Source organism: Carcharhinus amblyrhynchos, unplaced genomic scaffold, assembly GCF_965287045.1.
Source record: "Carcharhinus amblyrhynchos unplaced genomic scaffold, sCarAmb.v2.hapA scaffold_54, whole genome shotgun sequence".
Classification (NCBI taxonomy): domain Eukaryota; kingdom Metazoa; phylum Chordata; class Chondrichthyes; order Carcharhiniformes; family Carcharhinidae; genus Carcharhinus; species Carcharhinus amblyrhynchos.
The window spans coordinates 152,989-175,677 of NW_027649795.1; the positions used below are offsets into that span (position 1 = coordinate 152,989).

The 22,689-nt window shown below is 47.2% G+C and overlaps 1 protein-coding gene across 1 annotated transcript in view; it reads right to left on the minus strand.

Moving 5' to 3' along the window:
- LOC145337632 (ephrin type-A receptor 4-like) overlaps positions 1–22,689 on the minus strand; it is a 42,336-nt gene that overhangs the window by 14,472 nt on the left and 5,175 nt on the right. The window contains exons 3-7 of the mRNA XM_080182437.1: positions 21,694–22,351; positions 10,867–11,028; positions 8,873–9,035; positions 6,870–6,949; positions 164–259 (exon numbers count right to left, since the gene is read on the minus strand). Coding sequence (XP_080038563.1) covers positions 164–259; positions 6,870–6,949; positions 8,873–9,035; positions 10,867–11,028; positions 21,694–22,351 — 1,159 coding nt within the window. The remainder of the gene's footprint in view (positions 1–163; positions 260–6,869; positions 6,950–8,872; positions 9,036–10,866; positions 11,029–21,693; positions 22,352–22,689) is intronic.

Below are 22,689 nucleotides of genomic sequence, written 5' to 3' on the forward strand. Positions count from 1 at the left end.
TTGGTGGGTTGTGATCGGTGCAGACACAATGGGCCGAATGGTCTCCCTCTACGCTGCAGAGATTCTATGATTCAAAGTACTTCATTAGCTGTAAAACAGTTTAAGGTGCTTTGAGAATTTGAAAGGCACTATACAAACTCAAGACTCTTCCTATTTCAACTACCTTCACCAAGGACTTGACCCAGGGACAGAGAACGCTGATCGAGCATCACTTTCTTCAAGTTAAGCTTCAATGAGTTACTGATTCCGAGATGCTGCACTAGAAGGAGAACAAGACACAATCAAAGGACACAGCAAACTTCAGTAAAGACAAGATGCACAAAACCTAAAGAGGAAGAGAGAGCAAGGGGGAACAATGGAAAAGAATTGGGAGAAGTGAGAGGGAAAGGAACATAGAACGCGTCTTATAGGGAAGGAAGACAACAAGAATGACAGGAACAAACACGGCGGCCCAGTGCTTAGAATCATAGAATCCCTACAGTGCAGAAGGAAGCCATTCGGCCCATCGAGTCTGTACCGACCACATTCCACCCAGGCCCTATCCCCATAATCCCATGCATTTACCCTAGCTAGTCTCGCTGACACTAAGGGGCAATTTAGCATGGTCAATCCACCTAACCTACACATCTTTGGACTATGGGAGGAAACCGGAGCACCCGGAGGAAAGCCACGCAGACACAGAGAGAATGTGCAGACTCCGCACAGACAGTGACCTGAGGGTGGAATTGAACCCGGGTCTCTGGCGTTGTGAGGCAGCAATATTCTTGATTCTGACTAGTATCAAAACTAGGCTTATATTAACACTGCAATGAAGTTACTGTGAAAATCCCCTAGTCATAAAAACATAGAACAGTGCAGCACAGTGCAGGCCCTTCGACCCTCGATTGTTGTGCCGAGCTATGTTCAAACCCAAGATCAGGCTATCCCACTCCCTATCATTCTGGTGTGCTCCATGAGCCTATCCAATAACCACTTGAAAGTTCCTAAAGTGTCCAACTCCAATATCACAGCAGGCAGTGCATTCCACACCCCAACCACCCTCTGAGTAAAGAAATTACCTCGGACATCCCTCCTATATCTCCCACCATGAACCTTATAGTTATGCCCCCTAGTAACAACTGTTTGCTGGAGCTGAGAGAGAGAGAGAGACAGAGCTAAGATTTTACCTGTTAAAAACCTGTTTAAAATAAGTTTAAAGCACTTTACTCTTTGTAGAACTGTTTAAAGCATTTATTTATTGTATTTACTGCTTTAAGAATTCTGAGGGTGTGGTGAAAAGGCATTTGTGGACCAGCCTGCTTTAAATCAGCGCCAGGTTTAAAAGGAGGCCTGGTGTAGACAGCGGGCAGCGTCTGAGCGGGCAGTGGAGTGAGGGGGAAGCAGAGTGAGTTAATAGGGCTTAATATCAAAAAGGGCTTGAGGGAAAAAAGGCCAGGTGAGTTTGTTTGAAAAAAAACAAGGAAAAAAAAATTTTTTTCAAAACTACTACAGCAAGAAACAAGGAAAAAAAATTTTTTCCCATAAAAAATTACAGTGAATAATGGGGGGGCATGTGATGTGTGGTTTGTGTATGATGTGGGAACTGGCAGACCCCAGGGTCCTTCCCAGTGACCATGTCTGCAGTAAGTGCAGGTTGCTGGAGGAGCTCCAGCTCAAGGTGGATGAGCTGGCCTCTGAGCTACAGACACTGAGGCTCATCAGGGGGAGAGAGGGTGCCCCTAGACTGGCTAAATCTAAGGGTCAGAGACAAAAGGGGGCTGCTGGGAGGAGGAGGAAGGGGGGTGAGGAGCGGAGGCCTCAGCCTCTTAATCTGCATAACAGGTTTGAGGTTCTTGCTTCCAGTCTGGAAGAGGACGAGGCAGGTGAGGTTGGTGAGCAAACTGCACACGGTACAGTGATGCAGCAGGACATAGGCAAAGAGAAGGGGAAAAGGAACGTAGTAGTGATTGGAGATAGTGGGGTGAAGAGTATTGACACTGTCCTTTGTCACAATGACAAAGTGCACAGAAGGGTGTGTTGTCTGCCTGGTGCTCGGGTACAGGATGTCGCAGCTGGGCTGCAGAGGAACCTGGAGTGGGAGGGTGAGAACCCGGTCGTTGTAGTACATGTGGGTGCCGGCGACGTAGGCAAAGTGCGGACTGAGGATCTGCGGAGGGAGTATGAGAAGCTGGGAATGGAATTAAAAAGTAGAACCGACAAGGTGGTCGTCTCTGGGCTACTGCCTGAACTGAGTGCAGACGGGCGTAGGGTTGACAGGATAAAGGAAGTGAATGGGTGGCTCAGGGATTGGTGTGGGAGGAATGGGTTCGAATTTATGGGGCATTGGCACCAGTATTGGGGTAGGTGGGACTTGTTCGGGCGGGATGGGGTTGGTCTGAATCGTGCTGGGACCAGAGTGTTGGCGAATCGAGTAAAGAGGACTGTAGACAGGGCTTTAAACTAATTAGGGGGGGGGAGGGTGCGAGGGTAGGTGACGCTACGAGGTCTAAAGTTAAGGATAGGGTACAGGTAAGGGAAGAGGCCGAGGATGTCCCAATTGGTGGCGTTACGGCAAATAGGGTCCAGGTGAAGGCTGGGATGAAAGCGCTTTATCTGAATGCACGAAGCATTCGGAATAAAGTGGATGAGCTGGTGGCGCAGATCGACACAAATGGATACGATCTGGTGGCCATTACAGAGACGTGGCTGCAAGGTGACAGGGACTGGGAGATGAATGTACAGGGCTATCAAGTGTTTAGGAAGGATAGGCAGGAGGAAAGAGGGGGTGGCGTAGCTCTGCTGATTAAGGATAGTATCAAGGTGGTAGCAAGGGATGATATCGGAGCCAAAGAGCAGAACGTGGAATCGTTGTGGGTGGAGATTAGGAACAGCAAAGGGAGGAAGACGCTGGTGGGTGTCGTCTATAGGCCCCCGAATAATGATCTGGAGGTGGGGCGGGCTGTTAACACGCAAATAAGTGCGGCGTGCAGGAATGGGACGGCAGTAGTTATGGGAGATTTCAATCTGCATATTGATTGGTCGACCCATGTTGGACGAGGTGGGCTCGAGGAGGAGTTCTTGGAATGCTGCCGGGATAATTTCCTTGAACAGTGTGTGTTGGAGCCGACGAGGGAGCAAGCTATCTTGGATCTGGTGCTATGTAATGAGGCGGGTAGAATTAGGGACCTTGCGGTGAAGGATCCTCTTGGAGAGAGTGATCATTGTATGGTGGAGTTTCTGGTGCAGATGGAGGAGGAGAAAGTGGGTTCCCGGACACGCGTCCTTTGTTTGAATAGAGGGGAGTATGGTAGGATGAGAGAAGAATTGGCGAATGTGGACTGGGGGAATGTGTTGGAAGGTAGGTCTGCTGAGGAGCAGTGGAGGATCTTTAAGGAGATCTTTCTTGGTGCTCAGCAGAAATTTATTCCGATGGTTAAAAAGGACAGTAGGAAGAGAGGTAATAAGCCGTGGATAACGAAGGAGGTGAAGGAAAGTGTTAAATTAAAAGCGGAGGAATTTAGAGTAGCTAAGAGCAGTGGGCGAGAAGAGGATTGGGAAAGGTTTAAATGTCAACAAAGATTGACAAAGAAGTTGATAAAGGAGGGTAGGAGAAGCTATGAGGCTGGGCTAGCACTTAATATAAAAAAGGATAGCAAGAGTTTTTATAAATATATAAAAAGGAAGAGGCTGGCTAGGGTGAACGTTGGTCCTTTAGAGGATGAGAAAGGGGAGCTAGTGGTAGGGGATGGGGATATGGCGAAGGTCTTGAATAACTTTTTTGTTTCTGTCTTCACGGAGGAGGACGTGAATAATTTGCCGGGTGTTAGCGATGGAAAGGTGGTAGGAATGGAGGGTCTTAACGACATTACTGTTACTAGAGAGGTGGTGCTCGACAGACTGGAGGGGCTGATTGTGGACAAGTCCCCAGGACCGGATGGAATGCATCCGAGGGTTCTGAAAGAAATGGCGGAGGTGATAGTGGATGCCTTGGTGGTTATTTTCCAGACGTCGCTGGATTCCGGGGAAGTGCCGGAAGATTGGAAAACGGCTAATGTTACGCCGTTGTTTAAGAAGGGTGCCAGGCAAAAGGCGGGGAATTATAGGCCGGTTAGTTTAACGTCTGTGGTAGGTAAAATGTTAGAATCCATCATTAAGCAGGAAATTGCGAGGCATCTTGAAGGGAATTGCTTGATAGGGCGGACGCAACACGGTTTCATTAAAGGGAAGTCATGTCTGACAAATTTACTGGAGTTCTATGAGGATGTGTCTAGGGCAGTGGATAGAGGAGAGCCGGTGGATGTGGTCTTTCTGGATTTTCAGAAGGCGTTTGACAAGGTACCTCACAAGAGGTTACTGCAGAAGGTCAGGGGACATGGAGTTGGGGGTAGGGTGTTAGAGTGGATAGAGGATTGGTTGTCAAATAGGAGGCAGAGAGTGGGGGTCAATGGGTGCTATTCGGATTGGCGGATGGTGACTAGTGGGGTGCCCCAGGGGTCGGTGCTGGGGCCTCAGCTATTTACCATTTATATAGATGATCTGGAGGAGGGAACCGAGTGCAGGGTGTCGAAATTTGCTGATGACACCAAGATTGGGGGAACGGCAAATTGTGCGGAGGGTGTGGAGAGTCTGCAGAAGGATCTAGATAGGCTGGGCGAATGGGCCAGGAAATGGCAAATGGAATTTAATGTTGGCAAGTGTGAGGTGGTCCACTTTGGTAGGAAGAATGGTAGGAAGGACTATTACTTACGTGGCGAAAAACTGCAGCAGGCGACGGTGCAGAGGGACCTCGGGGTCCTTGTGCATGAATCGCAAAAACCCAGCTTGCAGGTGCAGCAGGTGGTCAGGAAGGCGAATGGGATGCTGGCCTTCATAGCGAGGGGGATTGAATATAAAAGTAGGGAGGTCTTGCTGCAGCTGTATAGGGCATTGGTGAGGCCGCAGCTGGAGTACTGTGTGCAGTTTTGGGCGCCGCACCTGCGCAAGGATATTTTGGCCCTGGAGGGAGTGCAGAGGAGGTTTACTAGGCTGATACCGGAGTTGAGGGGATTGAGCTATGAGGAGAGGCTGAATAAACTAGGCTTGTACTCGTTAGAGTTTAGAAGAATGAGGGGAGATCTCATTGAGACGTATAAGATGATGAATGGGATGGATAGGATAGAGGTGGAGAGACTCTTCCCGCTCAAAAAAGACAGTAGGACTAGGGGGCACAGCCTCAAGATAAAGGGGAGGCGGTTTAGAACGGAGTTGAGGAGGAACTTCTTCACTCAAAGGGTGGTGAATCTCTGGAATTCTCTGCCCGTTGAAGTGGTGGAGGCTGCCTCGCTAAATATTTTTAAGAAGCGGGTTGATGGGTTTTTGATAAGAGAAGGGATTAAGGGTTATGGGGAGAGGGCGGGAAAGTGGAACTGAGCCACGACAGATCAGCCATGATCTTATTGAATGGCGGGGCAGGCTCGAAGGGCTAGATGGCCTACTCCTGCTCCTATTTCTTATGTTCTTAGTCATCACACTCCGGCGCCTATTCTGGTACACTGAGGGAGAATTTAGCACCAGTGTAAACCACCATGCCACCTCAAAAAATAATCAGGAACTTCTCCAGGATTTGAACCCAGGACCTCTTATATCTTTTTAAATGCAAATATCCTAAGCGAGAACCATACCCCGAGACCAACAAGCCAACTGCTATTGTCACCTCACAGCGCCAGGGGACCCGGGTTCAATTCCTGGCTTGAGTCACTGTCTGTGTGGAGTCTGCACGTTCTCCCCGTGTCTGCGAGAGTTTCCTCCAGGTGCTCCAGTTTCCTCCACAGTCCGTGCTGGTTAAGTGCTAAATTCTCCCTCAGTGTACCTGAACAGGCGCTGGAGTGTGGTGACTAGGGGATTGTCAGAGTAACGTCATTGCAGTGTTAATGTAAGCCTAATTTGTGACACTAGTCAGAATCACAGAATACTGCTGCCTCACAGTGCCAGGGTTCAATTCCCAGCTTGGGTCACTGTCTGTGTGGAGTTTGCACGTTCTCCGCCCGTGACGTGTCTGCGTGGGTTTCCTCCGGGTGCTCCAGTTTCCTCCCACAGTCCAAAGATGTGCAGGTTAGGTGCAGTGACCCCAAACAGGCACCAGACTGTCGCAACTAGAGGATTTTTACAGTAACTTGATTGCAGTGTTAATGTAAGCCTAATTGTAGTACTAGTCGGAATCACAGAGTCACGGAATACTACAGTGTAGAAGAGGCCCTTTGGCCTGTCGAGTCTGCACCGATGTATGAAATGCCCTGACCTGCCCATCTAATCCCACTTGCCAGCACTTGGCCCTGAATGTTATGGTGTGCCAAGTGTTCATCCAGATACTTTTTAAAGGATGTGAGACATTCCATCTCCATCACCCTCCCACGCAGCGTGTTCCAGACCCTCACCACACGCTGGATAAAAAAGTTTTTCCTCAAATCCCCTCTAAACCTCCCACCCCTCACTTTTAACTTGTGTCCCCGTATAACTGACCCTTCAACTAAGGGGACCAGCTGCTCCCTGTCCACCTTGTCCAGGCCCCTCATAATCTTGAACACCTCAATCAGATCACCCCTCAGTCTTCTCTGCTCCAGAGAAAGCAATCCAAGCCTATCCAACCTCTCTTTAAAACTTAAATGCTCCATCCCAGGCAATGTTCTGGTGAATCTCCTCTGCACCTCCTCCAGTGCGTTCACGTCCTTCCTTGTGACACCAGTAAATAAATTTTAAATGAGTGAGAGTGGAAATTTTAAAAAGAGACAAGCAAAGCCTAACGCATCCAAAAGTCTTTTCCATTTACAAATTGATTGGAAATGTGTTCAGCAGAAATAACCGTTTAATTTATTGACTGAACCGGACCATGTATTTATCAGACATCAACTTACACTGGACTACTTCAGTTTTCCTCTTGTAGCATTTTCCTCTACTGAGCGGTATGAGCTGTGATCTGCTCTCCACATTACACCTGGGAAACAAACACTGATCTATCGAAGGATTTATTGCACGACATGTTAAAAATCATACATTTGCATGTAGTTCATATCCCCATTTCACCATCTGCTTTGGTGGGATTTGAACCCAAGTCCCCAGAGAATTACCCTGAGTCTCTGGATTACTAGTAACAATATATCAGAGTGTGCTACAGTGAGGGGTGGCGTGGGTGGTGCAGTGGTTAGCAATGTTACCTCACAGCGCCAGGACTAGGGTACAATTCCAGTCTTGGGTTACTGTCTGTGCGAAGTCTGCATGTTCTCCCCATATCTGCATGGCTTTCCTCCGAGTGTTCTGGTTTCCTCCCACAGGGTTAGGTGGATTGGCCATGCTAAATTGCCCCTTAGTGTCCAAAGATGTGCAGGTTAGGTGGATTGGCCATACTAAATTGTCCTTTAGTGTCCAAAGATGTTATGTTAGTTTGAATGGCTATGCTAAATTGCCCCTTAGTGTTCAAAGATGTGCAGGTTAGGTGGATTGGCCATGCTAAATTGTCCCTTAGTATCCAAAGATGTGCAGGTTAGGTGGTTTGGCCATGCTCAATTGCCCCTTGGGGTCCAAAGATGTGAATGTTAGTTCGAATAGCTATGCTAAATTGCCCCTCAGTGTTCAAAGATGTGCAGGTTAGGTGGATTGGCCATGCTAAATTGCACCTTAGTGTCCAACGATGTGCGGGTTATGTGGATTGGCCATGCCAAATTGCTCCTTAGTGTCCAAAGATATGTGGCTTCGATGGATTGGCCCTGAGTGTCAGGGAGGTTAGCAGAGTAAATACTTGAGGTTATGGGGATAAAGCCTGGGTGGGGTTGATAAAGACTCGATGGGCTGAATGGCCTCTTTCTGCTCTGTAGGGATTTTATGATTTCCCGTGTTACAGAGCACGCTACTGAATCTTCAGCGGAGAAGCTAGCGAGTCAACTCAAACTGTCATTGCTTTTGTTTACAAAACTTCCAGGGCTCCACCTAATCCTATAACAATTTCCTCACGCTCCCCTTTCCCTTTCTTTTAATTGCTGGAGTGGTGAGTTTCACATTCTCTCCATCTTTTGGGTAAAGATATTGCTTCGGAGTTCCCCATTATTAGTGACAAATGGTTTTGAGAGGTTACCACATGGTTATTCCAACCTCCTGCCAGCTGTGGTGCTGCAGGCACTCAGTTTGGTGTGCCTCAAACTTCACTGCTTGGGTGAAGGAAGAATTTAAAGACTCCCAACAACTCACTCAAATTGCCATAGGTTTAACGATAAATGTGGAGAATGCTGGAAGTACACAGTAAGCCAGGACATCTCTGCAGAGAGAAACAGAGTTAACGGCCAGACTTTTACCGTCCCACCCGCCACGGGAATCGGGACAGGCAAGGCACAGACAATGGACCAGTCTGTTGACCTCAGGTGGGATTTTATGATTTTGGGGTAAATGACACTGCAAACTCCTGCCCAGTGTTTCAGGTCAAAGCCCTTAATTCCATCAGGTTGTGGGCTATATCCCTGTTACAGTGAGGGATGTGGGCTATATCCCTGTTACAGTGAGAGGTATGGGGTACATCCCCGTTACAGTGAGGGACGTGGGGTATCTGTGTTACAGTGAGGGGTGTGGGATATATCAGAGAGGGTTACAATGAGGGGTGTGGGGCATATCAGTGTTACAGTGAGGGGTGTGGGGTATATCAGTGTTACAGTGAGGGGTATAGGGTATATCAGTGTTACAGTGAGCGGTATGGGGTACATCAGAGTGTTACAGTGAGGGGCGTGGGGTATAGCAGAGAGGGTTACAGTGAGCAGTGTGGGGTACAGCACTGTTACACTGAAGAGTTCCACGCCTCCCTTGCCGTTCTCCTGTGGTGTTAGTTGGGTTCTTGCTCTGTATCTTCCCCCCGCAGACAGGATTTAATTCTTACTTGTTGCTTGTTTTCATTCTGTAACTGATTAATACGCCAATGGTTAGTACCACCACCAGCAGTGCCCCTCCAAGAGCTGCCAGTATCGCCCTGGTCTGTATGTCTTCATTATCATCTTCCTTTGAAGGCAGGTTTTTGGTGGTGTAGAACTGATTATCAATCTCTGTTGGATACAAACACAGAGAAACATCAGGAGAGGATGAGTGACAAGCAACATAGCTAGTCATAGTTGCCTGCAGACTTGCAGCTCTTCAAAATACATGCCCCCAAACCTTGTGCCCAAATTGAATCTTAAATGGTTAGATAAGCACTAAGATACACTGCAGCAAGATTCTTAGACAGCACCTTCCAAACCCACGACCACTTCCATCTAGCAGGACAAGGGCAGCAGATACATGGGGAACACCATTAGCTGCAAGTTCCCCTCCAAGCCATTCACCATCCTGACTTGGAAATATGTCAGCCATTCTTTCGCTGTCACTGGGGTCAAAATCTGGAATTCCCTCACTAACAGCAACCCACAGAATGTAGACTGCAGCGATTCAAGAAGGCAGTTCACCACCACCTTCTCAAGGGGCAACTAGGGATGGGCAATAAATGCTGGCCCAGCCAACGACACCCATGTCCCACGAATTAATAAAAAATAAGGAATGAAGGGCTCCTCTGCCATGGGGAGATTAATGATTCTCCTCCGTACTCCTCCTCTGTGGCTTTCCTCTGGGTGCTCCGATTTCCTCCCACAGTCTGGTGCTAAATTCTCCCTCAGTGTACCTGAACATGCGCCGGAGTGTGGCAGGCCAGGGATTTTCACAATAGCTTCATTGTAGTGTTAACATAACCCTACTTGTGACATTGATAAATAAACTTTAAAAAACTACAGCACACACGATCAAGGGGACATTTGATAGACTGCTGAAAACTCTGTGGAGTTTTGATTGATTCGGTAAAGCGAGTGTAAAGGTTTGCCAAGCTCCTGGGTAATTTAAAATAGTGCAAGGCATGGAATGTACTGACAATCGTTCATACACAAGGAGCCATTCTCTGCAAAAAAAAGGAACCAGTTCAAACCTTTGGTGGACCTTCCAGTTCACTCGCCACAAAACAAGAAAGTCACACCTGAAGTCAATGGACCTAAGCATGGTTATTCCCGACCCCACTATAACCCCCATGACGATCGAGATGGAAATCTCCCCCCCCTTAAGAGTGGCCTTTCAACAATTGTGATTATCTATCTGCTTGGGAAGTTTTTATCATTTAAGAACAAATTATTTTGATCACACCAGCAACTAATATCATCTGGCAAGAATAAACAATTCCCTTCAATATCCACACACACACTGAGAAGCGATGGCCCAGTGGTATTATCGCTAGACTGTTTGGTAATGTTCTGGGGGATCCAGGTTCGAATCCTGCCACGGCAGATGGTGGAATTTGAATTCAACAAAAAAAAATCTGGAATTAAGAATCTACTGATGACCGTGAATCTATTGGGAATTATTGGGAAAAACCCATTTGGTTTACTGATGTCCTATAGGAAAGGAAATCTGCCATCCTTACCAGGTCTGGCCAACATGTGACTCCAGAACAATAGCAATGTGGTTGACTCTCAACTGCCCTCTGAAATGTCCTTGTGAGACACTCAGTCCAAGGACAATAAGGAATGGGCAGTATTGTCCAAGTCTGGCTACATTTGGACGTGAACTACTCCACTATCTGAGCTATGCATTGAGATGTGACTGACATCGAATTGGTCCCTCGGTGATCAAAATATGTTGAAGATGGTTTAGCGATAATTACAAAACAAGTGAGTGATTTGGAGCAGCTAGATCAGGAGCAGCAATACGAATTAAAGCACAAAGAGACCATCCCTCCCCAATCGTGTGATACGCCCAACATTTATCCACTCTCACCATGAGAAAGTGCTTCATGGTACATACCCCGTTCACACCGAGGACCGGTAAACATTGACAGTCCCTGGTGACAACACGTCTTACCAATGGCAATGCAGGGAGACGAGGGAGAGTGTGTCTCAGTTCTGTTATAACCGCTCAAACATGGGCAGGAAACCGAGGCTTCAGTTTCAGAGTGACTGTTCATGGGGCATTTCTTGCAGACTCCATGCCCTACTGTGTCCTTGTAGTATCCTATTTTACAGGCTGAGAGGGACAAAACAAATTAGCAAACAAAATTCAAATAAGGATTGTCAAAAGAAGAATGAAAGACTTCCTTTTATATTGCACTTTCATGGCCTCAGGATGTCCCAATGCATTTAGGGCATTTTGAAGTACTATGGTCATAGACCATAGAACTCGAATCCTCAGAGCATTAACCCAGGTCCCTGGATTACTAGTGACTATACCACTATGCCACTGCCTTCCCATTTACTGTACTATGGTCACAGGGACCTGGGTTAATGCTCTGAGGATTCGAGTTCGAATCCTGCCACGACCGATGGTGCAATTTGAATTCAATAAAAACCTGGAATTAAAAGTCTACTGATGACCAGGAAATCATTGTCAGGAAAAAACCCACCTGATTCACTAGATGCCCTCTAGGGAATGAAATCTGCCACCCTTGGTCTGGCCTACAAGTGACTCCAGAGCCACAGCAATGTGGTTGACTCTTAAATGCCCTCCAAGGGCAATTAAGGATGGGCAATAAATGCTGGCCCAGCCAGCGACATCCATGTCCCATGAACAAATAAGTAAGTTTTTTAAAAGTACAGCACAGAAACAGGCCCTTTGGTCCACAATGTTATGACGCCCAAATTAATCCCTTCTGCCTGCCTTTGGTCCATATCCCTCTATTCCTTGCATATCCATGTGCTTATCTAAAAGCTCTTAAACGCCCCTATCGTATCTGTCTTCACCATCAACCCTGGCAGCGCGTTCCTGACACCTACCACACCCTGTGTAAAAAAACTCGCCCCAGTTATTCTGACTGTGAACACTGTCCACGCCTGTCATAATTTTATAGATTTCCATCTCCCCTCAGCCTCCGCTGCTCCAGAGAAAACAACCCTAGTTTGTCCAGCCTCTCCTTACAGTCCATACCCTCTAATCCAGGCAGCATCCTAGTAAACTTCTTCTGCACTCTCTCCAAAGCCTCCACATTCTTCCAGAATTGAACGCAATTCTCTATAAGTGTGGCATAACCAAAGTTTTGTAAAGCTGCAACATGACATCCTGACTCTTGTACTCAATGCCCACTGGTGATGTAGTAAACGTAACAACTAGATTGTACACAGCAAACTCCTACAAAGAGCAATTTGATAAGGACAGCATGGTGGCACAGTTAACACTGCTGCCTCACAGCGCCAGGGATCCGGGTTCAATTCCGGCCTCAGGTCACTATCTGTGTGGAGTTTGCACATTCTTCCCACTCTGTGTGAGTTGCCTCCAGGTGCTCTGCCTTCTCCCACAGTGTGTGGGTTAGGTGGATTGGCTATGCTAAATTGTCCCTAGTTTCAGGGGGGGTCAGGAGGGTTGATATGTGGGGTCACGGGGATAAGGCCTGGATGGGATTGTGCTCAGTGCAGACTTGATAGGCTGAATGTCCTCCTTTTGCACTGTAGGGATTCTATGAAGATGATAATGATCAGGTAATCTTTCTTTGCATTGTCGATTGAGGGTTAAATATTGACCGGGAGACTGGGAAGAACACTCCCTTCGTCTGCCTCAAAACAATGCCACGGGATCTTTTACAGCCACCCAGAGGAGCCTCACTTAAACACCGTATCCAAAAGACAACACCTCAACAATGCAGTACTCCCCTAGTACTGGCACTTGGAGTGTCAGTCTAGATCATATCGGTGCTCAAAACCTTGTGTTGGGCTCAAACCCACAACCTTATGATCCAAAGTTCTACCAGTTGAATCGTACTCGCAAGATTGTCTCTATCATACCTATACCACAACAGACAGATGGAGCCTTGTTACCCACGGGTTACCAGCATACAGCGGAGGCACTAGAGAAAGAGCCACAAAGACTAATTCCCAGTGTCGGAGATATGAGTTTTAAGGAAAAACTTGGGCTCTTCATCATTAAGAGGGCATCATTGAGAGATGATCCTTTCAACAAATATTAAATATTGGAAAAACTGTAGAGAGACTGCCAGGGTTAAAAACAGTGAAAATCATAGAATCCATACAGTGCAGAAGGAGACCGTTCGGCCCATTGAGCCTGCACCAACCACAATCCCATCCAGCCCCTATCCCAGTATTTACCCTGCTAATCTTCTGGCCATGCTAAATGGCCCCTATCAACATAACCCACACTTCTTTGTGCTCTGGTTTCTATGGAGCATCTGGAAGAAATTCAGGGGAGAATGTGCAAACTCCACACAGACAGCGACCCAAGCTGGGTATCGAACCCAGGGCCCTGGCGCTGTGAGGCAGCAGTGCTAACCACTGTGCCACCCACACAAGATATATAGAACATGCACCTTATCTAGCATAGCCATCTATTCCTTCCTCCCTGATGTGTTTATCCAGCTTCTCCCTAGAATAAGACCATAAGACATAGGAACAGAATTAGTCCACTCGGCCCATTGAGTCTGCTCCGCCATTCAATCATACTGATATTTTTCTCATCCTCATTCTCCTGCCTTTTCCCCATATCCCCTGATCCCCTTATTAATCAAGAACCTATCTATCTCTGTCTTAAAGACACTCAATGACTGGCTTCCACAGACTTCTGCGACAAAGAGTTCCACAGATTCACCATTCTCTGGCTGAAGAAATTCCTCCTCATCTCTGTTTTAAAGGATCGTCCCTTTAGCCTGAGGTTGTGCGTCCATTCCACTCACTTCGACCATTCCCTGTGGTAGTGAGTTCCACATTCTCCCCACTCTCTGGAATTCCCTTTTGAATGTGTTAGTGACTATATTTTATGGACCCTGTTACAGGTCTCCCCTGCAAGTGTGAAAACATCTTCTCAATGTCTAGCGTATCACAATCCCTTTCACAATCTGAAAGATCACCATTCCCCACTGTCCCCGGACCATGCCAGCAATCCCTATCCCTTCCCCTAAGTCTTCCACTCGTTAGCCTGTTCAATCTCTCCTGACTGGTTAAGTAGAAGTGGACATCAGTTGACACCACAATTGAGTTTTCAATATCCATGGATTGATGCATAGAATGCTTACAGGGCAGAAGGAGACCATTTGGCCCACCAAGCCTGCACCATGACAATCATACCCCGACCCTATCCCCATAACTCTTTGCATTTACACTAGCAAATCTCCCGACACTGAGGGGCAATTTAGCATGGCCAATCCACTTAACTGACACATCTGTGGACACTAGGGGGCAATTTAGCATGGACAATACATGTAACCCACACATCTTTGGACACTAGGGCAATTTAGCACAGACATTCCACCTAACCTGTAGATCTTTGGACTGTGGGAGGAAACCAGAGAATCTGGAGGAAACCCACGCAGACACAAGGAGAACGTGCAGACTCCACACAGACAGTGACCCAAGCTGGGAATTGAACTCGGGTCTCTGGAGCTGTGAGACAGCAGTGCTAAGCGCTGTGCCACCCATGTCTATGTTTGTTTCCTCCGGGTGCTCCGGTTTCCTCCCACACTCCAAAAGACATGCTGGTTCGGGCACATTGATCCAAGCAGGTGCCGGAATGTGGCGACTAGGGGAATTTCATTGTAACTTCATTGCAGTGTTAATGTAAGCCTTACTTGTGACACTAATAAATAAACTTTACTTTAATTGGACTGTATGAAGATTTGAGTGTTTTTGAATCAAGGTTTATTTAACACCAGACTCTAGTTGATGATGACTTTCCACGAATTGCATAACTATTTCCATCGTCACTATTTGTGGATGAGAACTTGTTTAGGCTGGTGTCCACAGTGTGTTGAAATACTGTATTCACAGTGCAGATAACGTCAAAAACAAGCCTCCCACACTCTGTTACAGTGATTAATAAGGTTTGTTCAGACAGCCACACTATGTTACCAAACACTGACCATACTGACGTATGAGACTTTGTAAAGAGATCAACAAATCTCCATGTTATTTCCAAGGTAGATTAAGCAACCTCTTTGCAATGGATCCCAAGTGAAATGCATTTTAAACAAAGGAACTTCAGAAATAGGAGCAGAAGTAGGCCATTTGGCCCCATGAGCCTGCTTGGTTGTTAAGTAAAGTTTCAAGCTTCTCTATTAGTGGCACAAGTAGGCTGACAATAACGCTGCAATGAAGTTACTGTGAAAACCTCCTAGTCGTCATACTCCTGTTTGGGTACACTGAGGGAGAATTGAGCATGGCCAATACACCCTAACCAGCACGTCTTTCGGACTGTGGGAGGAAACCCATGCAAACAGGGACAACACACAGACTCCACACAGACAGTGACCCAAGCCAGGAATCGAACCGGGTCCCTGGCACTGTCAGGCAGCAGTGCTAACCAATGTGCTGCACATACCACTGTGCCACTGCCACCCATTCTACTGTGCCACCCTGCTCTCTGCACCACTGTTCCACTGTGCTGCCCCAAACACTGCAGCCAGTTTTTCCACAGCAAGCTTTCACACACAGCAACTGGATGATTAGCCAGATAATCTGGTCCGGTTGCAGCTTCAGGGATAAATGCTGGCAGGAACATCGCAAGGAATTCTCTCCCTTGAAATAGTCACCGTGGAACCTTTGACATCCAGCTAAGAGGGCTGATGGAGAGGGGTTGGGGGCATCACATCCAAAAGGTGCCTCTGACATTGCAGCATTCTCTCAGTACTGCACCACAAGGTCGAGCTAGATTATGTTTTTTTAAAATTCCTTCTTGGGATCTGGACATCACTGGCTGGGCCAGCATTTACTGCCCATCCCTAATTGCCCATGAATTGCTAGGTCATTTCAGAGGGGCATGCTTGCGTTTCTGGAATGGGATTTGAACCCTTCGACTCAGAAAACGAGAGAGCACAACTCAGCTGGCACTTTTTAACATGTCCACCATCTGCCCCCTCCCAGCTGTGAAGACCCTGTCTACATCAATGGGGTCGAGAGCTTGAAGTTTTTAGGTGTCCAGATCACCAACAACCTGTCCTGGTCACTCCATGCCAACACTATAGTTAAGAAAGCCCACCAACGGGTCTAAGGAAATTTGGCATGTCAGCTACAACTCTCACCAACTTTTACAGATGCACCATAGAAAGCATTCTTTCTGGTTGTATCACAGCTTGGTCTGGGCTCCTGCTCTGCCCAAGACTGGAAGAAACTACAAAAGGTCGTGAGTGTAGCCCAATCCATCACACAAACCAGCCTCCCATCCATTGACTCTGTCTACACTTCCCGCTGCCTCGGGAGAAGCAGCCAGCATAATCAAGGACCCACGCATCTCAGACATTTTCTCTTCCACCTTCTTCCGTCGGGAAAAAGATACAAAAGTCTAAGGTCACGTACCAACCGACTCAAGAACAGCTTCTTCCCTGCTGCTGTCAGACTTTTGAGTGGACCTATCTTGGATTAAGTTGATCTTTCTCTACACCCTAGCTATGAATGTAACACGACATTCTGCACCATCTCCTTTCCTTCTCAATGAACAGTATGCTTTGTCTGTATAGTGTGCAAGAAACAATACTTTTCACTGTCTCCCAATACATGTGACAATAATAAATCAAATCAAATCAAAATCAAAATCAAAACATGACCCCAATTCTTTCCTGGATGACATCAAGCTTAAATTGAAAGTGTGGTCGATAATAGAGATAAGGGAAGAGACAGAATGAGGTAAGGAGTTTTGTAGTTTGGTGCAGGTGATTAATGAGTCAGTGTGAGTGAACTCAGCACATTCAGGAGCAACAGCACACAGAGGGAAAATTAAATGGGGCCTCATTAAAGACTTGTTAATTTAAACAGAGGGTTCGTGCACGCTAATTGTCAGCAAACATCTTGATTTAATACGTCATTTATTTCAACACTTCTAAACTCAACCTACACCTAAAAAGATACAGACACGACGCTGATTCAAATTGCAGGCACCAGAAAGACGGCACTTAACATTCTTCCCTCTGCCTCACAGAGAGAGCAGACTTCAAGCAGCCAAAGTGGGTGTAAATGACACACCCTAGCCCTGGCTTTGAACATTTAAAAAAAATCCCATCAAAAAGTTGACTGTTAATATGGGAATAGGAAACTTTTCCATTTCAGCTCCCAGGACAGGTACAGCATGGGATTAGATACAGAGTAAAGCTCCCTCTACACTGTCCCTCCATCAAACACTCCCAGGACAGGTACAGCACGGGGTTAGATACAGAGTAAAGCTCCCTCTACTCTGTCCCCATCAAACACTCCCAGGACAGGTACAGCACGGGGTTAGATACAGAGTAAAGCTCCCTCTACACTGTCCCCCAACAAACACTCCCAGGAGAGGTACAACACGGGGTTAGATACAGAGTTAAACTCCCTCTACACTGTTTCACATCAAACATTCAATAGTCAATATCTTTTCCCAAAGGTAGGGGAGCCTAAAACTAGAGGGCCTTTGTTTAAGGCGAGAGGGGAGAGATATAAAAGGTCCAGAGGGACAATTATTTCACACAATGGGTGGTGAGTGTCTGGAACGAACTACCAGAGGTAGTAGTAGATAGTGATGCAATTTTGTCTCTTATAAAAACAGTTACATGGGTAAGATGGGTATAGAGGGAAATGATCCAAACATGTGCAATTGGGAATAGCTTAATGGTTTAAAAAATGGGTGGCATGGACAAGTTGGGCCGAAGGCCCTGTTTCCATGCTGTAAACCTTTATAACTCTATGATTCCCAGGGCAGAAACAGCATGTGGTTAGATACAGAATAAAGCTCCCTCCTCTGACATTTTTCTACTTCCAACTCCCACCCTGTGGCCTTACTGCGTGGGATATTTATTGCTGAACAAGTAAAAAACCCTCATCCTGCTGAAACCTCATCACAAATGCTGGCCTTTAATAAGCAGCTGATGAGAGGGATTTCCACTTCATTAGTCTGGGCTACATCCAGACCTCTGTTGCCAAGACCAGGATCTAACCACTGCAACTTTCCATGTTGAAAGCATTTGAAATGTGGCCCGCCTGTACCAGCGTGAGATGATCATGAGGAATCAATTCTCAGCTCTGCATTTCCATGGCGCCAGACAAACAGAACCAGAGTAAACCTCCTCAACACCAGTGCCCCACAAGGCTGTGTTCTCAGCTCCCTACAATACTCCTTATACATCTATGACTGCAGCCAAATTCCCCTCCAATTCGATTTTCAAGTTTGCTGACGACACCACCATAGTGGGCCACATCTCAAACAATGACGAGACAGAGTGCAGGAATGAGATAGAGAATCTGGTGAACTGGTGCAGCGACAATAATCTCTCCCTCAATGTCAGCAAAATGAAAGAGATCATCAACTTCAGGAAGCGTAAAGGAGAGCATGCCCCTGTCTACGTCAACAGGAATGAAGTAGAAAGGATCAAGAGTTTCAAGTTTTTAGGTGTCCAGATCACCAACAACCTGTCCTGGTTCCCCCATGCCAACACTATAGTTAAGAAAGCCCCACCAACGCCTTTACTTTCTGAGAAGACTAAGGAAATTTGACTTGTCAGCTACGCTCTCACCAACTTTTACAGATGCACCATAGAAAGCATTCTTTCTGGTTGTATCACAGCTTGGTATGGCTCCTGCTCTGCCCAAGAACGCAAGGAACTACAAAAGGTTGTGAATGTAGCCCAACCCATCACAAAAACCAGCCTCCCATCCATTGACTCTGTCTACACTTCCTGCTGCCTCGGCAAAGCAGCCAGTATAATCAAGGACCCCACGCACCCCGGACATTCTCTCTCCCTGTCGGGAAAAAGATACAGAATTCTGAGGTCACGTACCAACCAACTCAAGAACAGCTTCTTCCCTGCTGCTATCAGACTTTTGAATGGGCCGACCTCACATTAAGCTGATCTTTCTCTACACCCTAGCTGTGACTGTAACACTACATTCTGCACTTTCTCCTTTTCTTCTCTATGAACAGTGTGCTTTGTCTGTATAGTGCGCAAGAAACAATACTTTTCACTGTATGTTAATACATGTGACAATAATAAATCGAATCAAATAAATCAAAAAACTGAGGGAGTTTGAAGCAGGGAGATAATAGCCTCAGTTGACCCCACCCCACCTCGCTCCTTGTCCTATTCTGTGGTACAAACCCCTGCACAAATAGCCCCTCTTTGCGCTGGAACATATTAGTCTCTTGCAGTGACAACGTCATTTCAGCTATTGAAACTAAAATTGCTCCAATTAGCTAACAATTGACCATCTGCTAATTTCAGGGTTGGAGGCAAGGTTTTTATGACCCGTGTCATTCTGTTGTAGTTTTCTGCTTCAATGAGTAGGAATCGTCCGTCCCTAAATTTCCAGAGAACTGAAGCAATGACTCATCTGGTTTAAAACAAATTACATTAGACCTAAATCATTTCAAGCTGGCAAAGCAGCTTCCAGGAGACATTGCTGGTCTGGTGTGGTCGGGTGAGCAATGTACCGCCAGCTACTAGCAGGCACAGACAGAGCCCTCAGCTCAATAAGGAGAACCTCAGAACATCCTGAAATGACAATGAAGCACTACTGAACGTTAGACAGACTTGCAATCTGCACAGTGGCACAGTGGTGAACACTGCTGTCTCATGGTGTTAGGGATCCGGGTTCGATTCCTGGCTCAGGTCAATGTCTGTGTGGAGTCTGCACATTCTCCCCCATGTCTGTGTGGGTTTCCTCCGGGTGCTCCAGTTTCCTCCTGGTTAGATGCATTAGCCATGCGAATTGCCCCTAAGTGTCCAAAGATGTGCAGGTTAGGTGGATTGGCCATACTAAATTGCCCCTTAGTGTCCAAAGATGTGTGGGTTAGGTGGACTGGTCATGCTAAATTATCCCTTAGTGTCCATAGATGTGCAGGTTAGGTGGATTGGCCATGCTAAATTGCTCTTTAGTGTCCATAAATGTGCAGGTTAGGTGGATTGGCCATGCTAAACTGCCCCTTAGTGTCCTAAGATGTGCAGATTAGATGGATTGGCTGTGCTAAATTGCCCCTTAGTGTCCAAAGATGTGTGGGTTAGATGGATTGGCCATGCTAAATTGCCTGTTAGTGTTTGACACCAGTTCAGAGCATGACACATTGAAAGGCAAGACCCACATTGGCCAGACACATACAGAACAACAACAACCTGGCATTTACATGGCAGCTTTAACACTGCTGTCTCACAGCTGAGAGTTGTGCAGAGTCTGCATGTTCTCCCCATGTCTGCATGGGTTTCCTCCAGGTGCTCCCGCACTCCAAAGATGTGTGGGTTAGGTGGATTGGCCACATTAAATTGTCCCTAATTGCCCCTCTCAACCAACCAAAGTGTTTATTCTAAACATGTGTAGATTATAGAGGGTTATAGGGGGAGGAAGAGGTTACAGAGATAGGGAAGGTTGTACAGTACGAAGGAGGTTACAGAGATAGAGAAGGGGTGTATGGATTGGAGGATGTGACAGAGATAGGGATGTAGGAGCTGGAGGAGGTTACAGAGATAGGGAGGGTTGTGGGGGTTGGAGGAGGTCACAGAGATGGAGACGGGTGTAGGAGCTGGAGGAGGTTATAGAGATAGGGAGGGGGTGTCAGGACTGAAGGAGGTCACAGAGATGGGGAAGGGTGTAGGAGCTGGAGGAGAATATAGAGATAGGGAGGGGGTGTAGGGGCTGGAGGAGGTTATACAGATAGGGAGGGGTGTAGGGGCTGGAGGAGGTTACAGAGATTGGGAGGTTATGAGACACAGTGAGAACAACAATTTAAGTTTTGAAACAAGGCATGCTTAATTTGCAAGCAGACCAGAGGAAGGGACTTTGAATACATTCAGAGAGAATGTTTCTCTGCCAGCTCCACACATTGAAACTCAGCTAATGAAAATAATGAAGAGTTGAGTGATTATAGAGCAGAAGAAGTCAGCTTCCAGCACCAATGCAAGTCTGACTATATCAGTCATAGAATCCATACAGTGCAGAAGGAGGCCATTCGACCCATCAAGTCTGCACAGACTACAATCCCACCCAGGCCTTATTCCCACAACCCAATGCATTTACTCCATTGATCCCTCTAACCTATGAACCCGAGGACATTAAAGTGCAATTTAGCATGGCCAATCCGCCTAGCCTGCACATCTTTGGACACTAAGGGGACAATTTAGCATGGCCAATCCGCCTAGCCTGCACATCTTTGGACACTAAGGGGACAATTTAGCATGGCCAATCCACCTAACCCGCACATCTTTGGACACTAAGGGGCAATTTAGCAAGGCTAATCCACCTAACCTGCACATCTTTGGACACTAAGGGGCAATTTAGCATGGCTAATCCACCTAACCTGCGCATCTTTCGGACTTTCTTTCTTTCTTTCTTACTTTCTTCGTCATAGCGCCAGGGATCCAGGTTCAATTCTGGCCTTGGGTGTCTGTCTTTGTGGAGTCTGCATGTTCTCTCCCCATGTCTGCACGGGTTTCCTCCGGGTGCTCCGGTTTCCTCACACAGTCCAAAGGTGTGTAGGTTAGGTGGATTGGTCATGCTAAATTGCCCCTAGTGTCCAAAGTTGTGTAGGTTAGGTGGATTGGCCATGCTAAATTATCCCTTAGTGTCCAAAGATGTGTACATTAGAGTGATTGGCCATGCTAAGTTACCCTTTAGAGGGGGATTAGGACTGCAAATATGTGTGGTTATGGGGATAGGACCTGGTAGGGATTGTGATCGGTACAGACTCGATGGGCCGAATGGGTTCTTCTGACTGGAGATTCTATATGATTCTATGAAGAGCCCCTACCTTCACAGGCATTTCCCTCGGCCTGGTGGCCCTCTCTGCAGACACAGCGCCCATTGGAAGGTCTCCACACCCCGTCCATGCCACAATGCCTCTGCAGGATGCCCTCTGGCAGCGCGTTGCTCACACAATGGCCAGGGACCAGCTCACTGCTGCCCGTGACCTCGGGGAAGATGGCCAGCTTGTGACGATTCTTGGGGCACTTCTTGTAATAAACCCTGAAGGAGCTGAGGAGGAGGCAGGGCCCAATGTAATCGAACCCCAGCTGGAACTGCGACCGCAGTACCTGACCCAGGCTCCTCCCTACCACCGTGTTGAGGGCGTTCTTCAGCTTACTCCAGGCGATGGGCCACTCTAGGTACTCCTTGGGGAAGTGCTTCTCTCCTTTGATCAGGAACCTGACGGATTGGTCCACCCGGGGTCTGGCATAGATGCTGTCCGCTTGGAAGACGTAGACAGTGAAATTCTCCCTGCAGTCTTCCTGGTACAGGCAGCTGGAGAGAGCAAACTTCATGTCTAGGAAGAGATGCCAAGCTTGCCTGATGGCGATACGTTCAGTCCACATGACCTGAGACCGCATCTGAATCTCGGTGTCCACCGGGCAACTCTGATAGACCAAATGGGAAGAATTACTCTCCAGAGTAAACTGGTTTTCTGACCACTGTGAATAGAAATTACAGAACAACTGTTAGAATAAGGAGTGGCACAGTGGGTTAGCACTGCTGTCTCACAGCACCAGGGACCCGGGTTCGATTCCCTGTACAGTGGGTTAGCACTGCTGTCTCACAGCACCAGGGACCTGGGTTCGATTCCCTGTACAGTGGGTTAGCACTACTGTCTCACAACGCCAGGGACCTGGGTTTGATTCCCTGTACAGTGGGTTAGCACTGCTGTCTCATAGCACCAGGGACCCGGGTTCGATTCCCTGTACAGTGGACGCAGCACGGTTTCATTAAAGGGAAGTCGTGTCTGACAAATTTGCTGGAGTTCTATGAGGAT